Raw genomic sequence first — 9,343 nt, 5'->3', positions numbered from 1 at the left:
GGGGGGCGGGACAACCAGTGTCCTGCCTGCAAAAGCGGAGCGGCCGCGCGGCGTCCCAGAGGAAAGGAAAGGAAAGTCACAAGTAGTAGACATCATGACTGGGTGACTGGGGCACATCAAACCATCCCGAAAATTGTCGGTCTGATCACCGACCGTGCGTAACCGCAGGCGGAGCGGGGCGCCGTCGGGCGTGCCCTGGGCGGCCCGGGCCCAGGCAGGGCGGCCAGCAGAGGAGCTCCGAGCCCAGGCCAGGGACCTATGTGTGCCGTCTGCTCTCGCTGCGGGGCGCCCCGGGCGGGGCCGTATGTGCTGTCCGCCCACCTGAGCGTCGCGCCCTCGGCCGCGCCCCGCCCCGCCCCGCCCCGCGACAACTCGCTCTATGCACCGAGCGGACCCGGAAGAGGCCCACATCCTGGCCAACGTAGGCGCGTACACGCCGTATGGCTTGCACCGGGCGGCGGGCGGGCGGCCAGGCAATCCCGATGGGCCGATGGGCCCCGACGGGAACCCCGACGGGCCCGCAGCGCAACTAACCTCATTTGCATATTGGATTTGCTCGCGAGCATTTCTCCTGGCTGCTGGCTGCACGCTGCACCGCCGTTCTGCCGAGGCGCACATGGCACTCCCCCCCCCCCCAACCCCTATTGAAGTGCACACGATAAATGAACTATACCTTTGATCATGGCTTGGATCATGGTCTTTTCCCCAAAAGAAACGGCACAAAGACGATGGAATCTGGGCTGTGTCTGCGCTGCGGGCAGCCGCAGCCACACATCCCTGACTAACACCATATGCCATGCCGGCAGAAGGACACGCCCGCCACGCTCCACCCCGCCCCGCCCGCGACACCACAGCGCCCACGCTTCGCTAATTGCCGCCGCGACCCGAATGGCCCTCATCAGCGATCGGCGGGGCAAACACGCGCATAACGACCGCATGCGGACTTTACGAGGCGGGCGCGGACGAGCGTGGACGGGCACAGGAGTATCGGTGGGGCCGCGGGGGGCGCGCACGCCGGCGCACGCTCGCGCGGGGGGTATCTCCGGCGAAAGAGCGCGGGGCCGAGTGCCGCCGGAAGTGCTATAGAAGTGCTGTACTGATGCCTTCGATCAGTTCTGGCAGGGCGGCAGCAGCGCGGGCGCCCAGCACTCAGCACCCACCCGGAGCGTGGGCGTTGGCAGCCGACGTGGTCGCACGGCGCGCGCCCAGACCTGCAGGCCTTGCGCCTCGCCCCGTCTCGCCCCGCCCCGCCTCGCCCGGCCCGGATGGCCGTGGGCCGAACCGGATCGCCCAAAACCACCACGGCGGGGCGGAGCGGCGGCTGCGGCTCCCGGGGCCCCGGGGCGCCTCGTCGGCGCCGTGCACCGCGCCGACCAGCGGGGCGGCCGCATGCGGTTTCCTCCGCAGCAATCGTAGGTGTACAATGCAAGCAGCAAACATGCGAGCGGTGATTGGTGCACACAGACTGTGCACGCCGACCCGGGCGCCACGGCGAAACATTTTTGGGTTGGGAAAACGCTTTGGTGCCTGTCCAATCCATGCCGAGGCCCTTCGGAACCTCGAGTGTGTCTCACCTTTGGCAGGGGCAGGGGGTTGTCGGACGGCGAGTTGCAGGGGCTCCTGGGCAGCCCCAGGTCCTCGTCCTCCTCGCTGGTGTCGCCGCGGCCGCCCCGCCCGGGGCCTCGACCCTGGCCGCGCTGGGTGCGCCGCCGTAACACGTCCGCCAGCTCCGCCTGCGACGACAAGAAGAACCTCGTTTAGGAGACGGCTGTGACCGATACGGTAAGGACGGGACAATTTGGGCACTCCCTCCAGCCCGGACACTTCCGAAGAAGCTTCCGGCGCTAATGTTTTGCGCAAAGCGTTTGGTTCCCTCCCTCTGCTGTTTTCATTTACCCATGATCTGCAGGGGCAGCAACCAGGGGCGCGAGGCGGCGGGGGCCGCGCGGGCCGCTGCAGCCGGTACGTCCCCGAGCAGCCCAGCCGCAGGGCCATGCCGCGCCAGAGAGCGTCACATGACCGCCCCGGCACGCGCATTCGCTCGCTCTTTGATGTTGGGCCGACGAGTGAGCGTCGTCATCCTTATCACTATGCGTAAATTGAATTGCTTCTTCTATGGACACACGCGAGTCATGCCGCTCACGTTTTGAAATCTCTGGACCGACCGAGGCAATAGAGTTAAGTGACGAAAACAGCACATGTGTATCACGGACTGTCGGATAAAATGGCCCCATTACTCAGTGAAGGCAAAGGATTGAAATGCCCGCCACTCGCCACTGTGATAACCCCATTGTGCTTCGCGAACGAAGCACGGAGCGCCGCCGGCGCGTGGAGTATCGCCGCTTCCCCGGCCGCGAGACTGGGTGCCTTCAGCGAAAGGGCAGGTCTGCCTTGTTAGCTCTCGCCTATCGTGGCTGCGTCCAGGGGCGCTCGGCTGGAGCCCTCAAGCGCCGGGGAGGCAGGCAACCACCAGGCACCCGTGCGCTGCACCTGGCTGGCGCTGCCTACCTCACAGGGGCGCTGGAGCCCTCGAGCGAGCGCCGGGGAGGCAGGCAACCACCAGGCACCCGTGCGCTGCACGTGACTGGCGCTGCCTCACAGGGGCGCTGGAGCCCTCGAGCGAGCGCCGGGGAGGCAGGCAACCACCAGGCACCCGTGCGCTGCACCTTGCTGGCGCTGCCTACCTACAAGGCTCGCAGCGCTGAGGTGGCGCGTCGCGGCGCGGCGTGGCGAAGAGGAAGCAGCGAGAGCCAGTCGGCCATCCGCTACTCATTTGGCGCGGACGAGTACACAGCATTGGTCGCGCCGCGCGCGTTGGACACGCTCCAGCACGGCTCCAGCACGGCTACGGCACGGCTACGGCACGGCTCCAGCACGGCTCCGGCACGGCTCCGGCACGGCTCCGGCACGGCTCCGGCACGGCTCCGGCACGGCTCCAGTGTTCCTCGCTCATTTCCAGCCCATAAAGGGGGAGCAGGTGCGGCCGTCGCCACCTGCACGCAGCTTACGTGGAACCGACCGTGCTGCCGGTGGCCGGGGCCGCGGCGCCACGCCACGCCGCGACTTTTACAAAGACGGTCGCGGGCCGGGTCCAGCCGAGTACGCGCGCCAAACCTACGCACCACGTACGCTTAAGAGGGTCGTCAGGATGCTACATTTTTATTATTTTCGTCCACCGGTCCGGCTGACGTCTAACACGAAATATGCTTAGTAAAACAATGATAATTGGGACTAACTCTGCTAGAAGTTTTTTTAAAACTCGCAGCAATGTTTTTTTCTTCTCAAGTTATTTTTTGAAATTTTATTGCGTTGGTCTACCGGTCTACAAAACAATGTGACTAGATGGAGGGAAAGGGAGGGGGGTATGCCTCAAACCGGAAGTGCGGCGTTTGTCAAAGCGGCGGACTGCGCGGCGGCACCAGGTACTGCAGGACCGGACCAGATATGACCAGATCTCTCATCTCACACAGCTGTGCGCTTACGAGAACACCTGCAGCTGCTTCTGGGTGTCTATAACTTTTTACATCATCATGAGCTCGCAACAGTGACAAGTGCGGCTTATGTACTCTGTGTGTCGCCGGGTACCTGCACCTGGCGCCACCTGTATACGACACCCGAACGGATGGATGAAGGGCACTTATTCAGCAGTTGGAGTGTCACACGAGTATAGCGGCCACACGCACACACGCGCTTGTTCACACAATCACACACACGACACGCACGAGCACGCGCGCGGGCGTGCACCTTTGCGAATGAGACGCGGCGCGGTCCACGGGGACACTGAGAGGCAAAACAAGGCCCCATGTCCGTGACGGGGTTCGGAGGGGGGCGCCAGAGGATTGGATACCTGTCGCCAACGCCACAGCAGCGGCAGCAGCAGCAGCTGGTCGCCATGGTGATGGCATACCCCCTCCCCTCGCCTGGATCTCTCTCTGTCTCTCCCTGTCTTTTTCTGTCTCTGTCTCTCTCTCTCTCATCTGCTCTGTCTCTCTCTGGCATCTATCTCTCTCTCCCCAACAAACGATAGACAGCGAAAACTTTCAGTGCTTGAGGTGTTTTCCGGAGTAAAGCGACAGGCGGCGGCCCGGCTCTCGAAGGGCTCTCGCAGACAGGTGGTCAGCGGGTCAGCAGCGCAGTGCTAAAGTTCTCCCGTCCCTTGAGGCGAACGCGAAGCGAGGGTCGACGTTGGCTCGGACGACTCCGCGGAAAAAGGACCGAAAGCTCCATGGGGTGAGGTAGAACACTCCTTTCTCATCAAAAAGTGAAGAGTGACCCCCCCCCCTCCCCCCGGTCTGTTCCCCCTTGCGCTGCCCACCGTCCGTCACCGCCCCACAGCCTCGGCGTGTCCTTTAGTGGGTCCTCTCCCGGCCGCTCGGACACCGCCGGACACAACCTAAAGCGACGAGCGTTGATGAGTCATGGTCCAGCCTATGGTCATGGTCCCATGGGGCACAGCCACACGGCCCCCTCCCATTTTTGTCCATCCGGATTGACGGCACAACGGGACTTCACTCAACGTAAACAGCAGATAGCCCACCAGACTGTGTGGGCGCTGGTCCCGCGGCCGATTCAACGTCTGAGACGAGAAACCATATTTTTGGGACAGATTAAAACAAATCAAAGTCACGCTATTTTCTGAACTATTTCTTGAACTGAAAGAAAATGTAAAACGTTGTTAAATATTGATTACGTGACCCTAGTGCCGAAAGGTGCACAAGCATTTTTCTGTATTTTCTTTATTTATTTCTGATTTTTACTGTCTTCTTTTGATTTTTCTGTGCTTTTCCCTGATTTTTTTGTTTGGGGGGGGGGGCGTACATTGACTTTTTTGTGTCAAGGGCCGCCCTCGCCTGGCGCTACCGGCTTGTTGCACCCGTAGAGACATGCACAACTAACTCACCATTAGCCGCAGTCCGTGCGGCGCACGACACGCGGCCGCAGATCGCGCGGGGTACGGCCGCGGCGGCGGCGCACGGGGTATGCCCGCACGACGCCCACACCGTCGCGGCGCCCCGAGCGCGGGGTATCGCGGCCGCGGAGCGTCGCATCGCGTCCGTCCGTCTGTCAGACCGTGCCGCGTGTGGGAGACAGATGGACCCACTCACGCAGTCACACACGGGGCACACGTCTTTTGTTTTGAGCCACGCCTACTATACGACGATAATCGTCCCCTCCCCGCGGTCCCCTCGCTCGCACTCCCGCGGCCGCCGCGCACGCCGTGCCCAGCCGTGCCCAGCCGGAGGCGCGTTCCAGTTTCCTCGCAAGGCGGCGGCACCGGCGCGGCACCCCCGCGCGCGCGCGCTTTCTCATTTTCCCAAACAGCTGGTTTCGGCTGGCAAAATAATTCAGCGCGGAGGCGGCAGCAGAAACGCTGGCATGTAAATACGGAGCGGAAGGAAAGAGTGTCTCGGGTCGGCGTCGTCCATCCGTGCCGCGCCGATCCCAGAGTCCTGGCTTTGTTTTTACAGGTGCCCCCTCCTCGGCCCACGGTGGTGCCCTCGGCGCGGTCTCGTTTGCCGGTAGGCTGCCATCAGCAGCTGATGAGCCGAGTCGGACCGGTACGAACCGAGCGTCGGGGCCGGGCAGAGTCGAGCCGGTCCAAGCCGAGCCGGGCAGAGCCAGGTGGAGCCGAGGCGAGCCGAGCCAATCTGACCTGACCGCAGCACGTCAAATAACGGCGCGGCCAGGGCGCCCTCCACCCCTGCAAGCGCCTGGCCGCGCCTTCTTGTCGCGAGGCGGCCAGTCGGCCAGTCTCAGTCTGCGCGCCGCTGGCCAGTCTCTGACGCGTCGAATACCCTCTATTAGTTGTACTGTACTGTGCCGCAGCCCGGCGTGCATGTCGCGGTTGTCTGTCATCAGCTCTAAACGGCGCGCCTGGCGCCCAAAGGCCCCGACGGAGTAGGCGAGGAGGCTCGCTTACACGTGCGATTCCAGGACAGGCTGAATCTAAAATCAGACGGGGATCTAAGACCGTAAGAAGGAGGAAAGTGGGAATCATGAATCACCGTGGACCGTACAGGGGTTATATTCCGGCAAATTCGGCCGCCCGGCGCAAAACGACGGAGACGCCGTCCTCACCGTACTTTACAGTCTGAACACCAGTTCCGCCCGACCCTCTCGCTGCACTGCTCCGCTCGGGGCGCCGCGACGATCCCTTCATAAATCAATCGCTTGCCGTTCCGTTTCCGACAGAGCGCCTCACGGCGGGACGCGGGCAGGGCTTAAAATAACCTGACACGAACCGAGCCTGCTAGGGCAGGGGCAGGGGCCAGGCGCCGGGCAGGAGCAGGCGTTCGTCTCCCCGCGCCCCGCTAGACCGACAGCCCCCCTCGAGGCCACAAAGTGTGCATCACGCCACTCAACTCACCCGCACGCCGGGAAGCACTAGCCTCTGGATGGACTGGGTGCTGGTGGTGTCCGAGCCCGACTGGTCCGAGGGGTCGGCGGTAAACACGCTGTCGTGGGACACGCTCAGCCCCGGGTACAGGGCGCCGCCCGTCCTACTGCTGTGGAGAAAGAGAGAGCGAGATAAAGAGAGTATAGTTGTAAGCCTGAAGAGCGAGAGAGAGATAGAGGTTGGGCGGATTCTTTGACTCACCTGGGCGCGGCGTGTTGCGGCGCCTCCGCCAGGAGCCGCCCGGTGGAGGCGCTCCTGGGGGCGCCGTTGGGCCCGCAGGGGGCGCCGCCGACGGCCTGGGGGTCGCCGAGGCTGACGGCAGCCTGCTCGGGGAGCTCGTCCTCGGCGGTGGCCGTCGACGCGGCCGTCGCCGAGGACTCGCCGGACGCCCCGGAGCCCCGCGGCTTCCTCCGGAACATCCGGCGCAGGCCGCGCAGCGGGTGGAAGCTGCGCTTCTTGGACTCTGCAAACACAAGAGACGGTTCAGTCAGAGACAGGACTTTCATCTCTCATCCGCGAGCGCCGCGCTACGGTCCTGGGGCTGGGGCGGCTGCTGCGGGCCGGACGGCGCAGCGCAGCGCCAGCGTGCGTTCAACTTTTATTACCCCGAGGTGGTTTGGTGGTCAGGCCGCAGGCGGGCCCATAGACAGGCCCGGCCCGGTACCCGGATACCTGCCCACCAGGTACCACGGCGCGATCATCAACGAATATACGTTTCTTCGTTCCAAGTAATTCCCCGAGAGCTCGTCTCGGTCCGAAACCTCTCTAGAGTTTGATGGTACAAGAGCTTTTACGGCTGTGGGGCCGCGGCACGGCGGCAGGGCGGCAGCGACGCTCGCGGCCCGCAGCACTCCGCCGCGGTCCATCGGGGATTACGCCCTATAGTGGGGCCTGACGGGCCCCGCAGCCCCACGGGCGCATCGGTGCCACGCACCGCGAGCTATTAAGCGACGGCAGATGGGAAGCGAGCGAGGCGGGGAAGACCGGAACCGATGAGAGCAGCGCGACGAAGAGCAGCAGCAGGACGGAGAGCAGCACGACGGAGAGCAGCACGGTCAGCGCCGCCGAACGACGAGGAGAGCAGCGCGACGACGGAGTGCGCGGCACAAGCGCGCAGCGGAGGAGACACACGGGCGGCCGGCGCACCGAGGAGAGCAGCGACCTGGCCGGTGTGCCCGGGCGGCACTGGCCGCCGCCGCCGTCATAACGTCTCTGCAGACGCGCCTCATCACGGAGCCTCGGCAGAGCTGCGCTGCTCGGCCCTTTATGGGCCAATAACGCCTCGCCGCGCCACGCCGCGCACCGGAAGTTGGCGTTGACAGAGATAATCTCCTCGGCGCGGTGCGGCGCGGCGCGGCCCGCTGCGGCTGCCTTGCCTTTTCTTAGGAAGGCCGCCGGCTGTGCTGCCCCGCCCCACCCCCTTCGCTCAAGCCCTCATAGAATTGGCCAATCATCATCGGGCTGGCAGACTCGGCGCGGCTCAGCTCGGACGACACCACCGGAGGTGCTTTTTACTCGTTATATCCAGGGCAGGAGATTAGCGCGTCTCGCGCGCTCCGCCTGACAAGCTGTCTGTCTGTCTGTCTGTCTGTCTGTCTGTCTGTCTGTCTGTCTGTCTGTCTGTCTGTCTGTCTGTCTGTCTGTCTGTCTCCGTTCGTTAATCCGTCCGTCCGTCCGTTCGTCTGTATCGATCACAACACGCGCGTGGCACCGCGGACGAGGAGTGGAGTGGTCGGTGTACCTGCCGTGACCTCAGCCGGTTCGAATCTCTTCTCTCTCCTCCACAGCGCAAGCTCTCCGGCGAGCAGGGCCCTCCGCGTGCTGTGCTCTCGCTGTCGTGTCGCAATGAACAGCGGAGTCGCAGAGGCCCGGCCTTCTCGGCCAATTACCATCGGCATCGCCGGGCTCGGCATCGCCATCGCGAACTCGGCATCGCCCACGCCAATTAGAGTTCGCGTCGTTCGCTCCGGGGCGTTTGCTCGCGCTGCCCGGGCTGGGCCGGGCCGGCCGCGCCCGCACCGCTGACATTACCTCTGACACTGCCCGGCCTTGGCTGACCTTTGGGACCGGGGGGCCCGGCCTGCTGCACCCAGAGGGACGGGCGAAGCGAGCAGGGCAAACAAACAGAACGCAGCGCGAAAAATGTCACGGCCCAGAGAGGGGCGCGCTGAAAAAGTACCTAGTACCTACACCCGACCTACAGCACTCTAAACATATTTCCAAAGGCACTCTGAGGTACTCTCAAGGGCACTTTAACATGCTTTCAAAGGCACTCTAAGGTACTCCCCAAGCTCGTCCCGCAGAGCACTCTAAGATACTCCTAAATCTCGTCTCAGAGGCACTTTAAGATACTCCCAAAGGCACTCTGATCTACTGCCGAATAAGACACTCTAAGGTACTACCAAGGAACTCCAAGGTACCGGGTGTAACTGAGAATGCGCAACAGTGTTGCGGGATTGCATACCCGCCAGGGCTGCAGGGGCCATGGCGCCTTACGGGCTAACTGGGTAGGCAAACCCGCAACACTGTTGCGCATTCTCTGTTACACCCGGTACTCGCAGATACTCTCAAAAGCACCCGCAGGTCCTCCAAAAAGGACCTCTACCCTCACTCAGGTACTCACCATGCCTGCCGGCGTCCTCCTCGGGCTGGCGCTGGTGCGGGGCGGGCTGCTCGGCGCGGGCGGCGCAGCGCGGCGAGGCGCGCGGCGAGGTGAGCGGCGAGGGGGCGGCCCGCGACACGCACGACATGAGGCTGAGCGGCGCGTGCGCGTGGTGGGGCTGGCTGTGCGGGTGCGGCGGCGCCACCGCGTGCGCCACGGCCGCCATCCCTGAGGAAAGAAAAAACAAACAAACCATTAGATTGGCTGGAAAAATTGAATCGCACAAACCTCCTGGTGGTTCTTACGGGCCGGGAGGCCTTCTCTTCACGTAACAACACATCAAC

At 63.7% G+C, this 9,343-nt stretch overlaps 1 protein-coding gene across 1 annotated transcript in view; it reads right to left on the bottom strand.

Moving 5' to 3' along the window:
* The window catches only part of LOC113202764 (mucin-19), a 52,438-nt gene that overhangs the window by 17,237 nt on the left and 25,858 nt on the right, over positions 1-9,343 (bottom strand). The window contains exons 2-5 of the mRNA XM_052271666.1: positions 9,021-9,227; positions 6,599-6,860; positions 6,368-6,506; positions 1,575-1,733 (exon numbers count right to left, since the gene is read on the bottom strand). Coding sequence (XP_052127626.1) covers positions 1,575-1,733; positions 6,368-6,506; positions 6,599-6,860; positions 9,021-9,225 — 765 coding nt within the window. The 5' untranslated portion in view covers positions 9,226-9,227. The remainder of the gene's footprint in view (positions 1-1,574; positions 1,734-6,367; positions 6,507-6,598; positions 6,861-9,020; positions 9,228-9,343) is intronic.

Source organism: Frankliniella occidentalis, unplaced genomic scaffold (genome assembly GCF_000697945.3).
Source record: "Frankliniella occidentalis isolate FOCC.00 unplaced genomic scaffold, Focc_3.1 Scaffold169, whole genome shotgun sequence".
NCBI classification, from domain to species: domain Eukaryota; kingdom Metazoa; phylum Arthropoda; class Insecta; order Thysanoptera; family Thripidae; genus Frankliniella; species Frankliniella occidentalis.
Note: the sequence above shows the minus strand (reverse complement) of the source record. Positions and strands in the feature narration are given on the sequence as shown.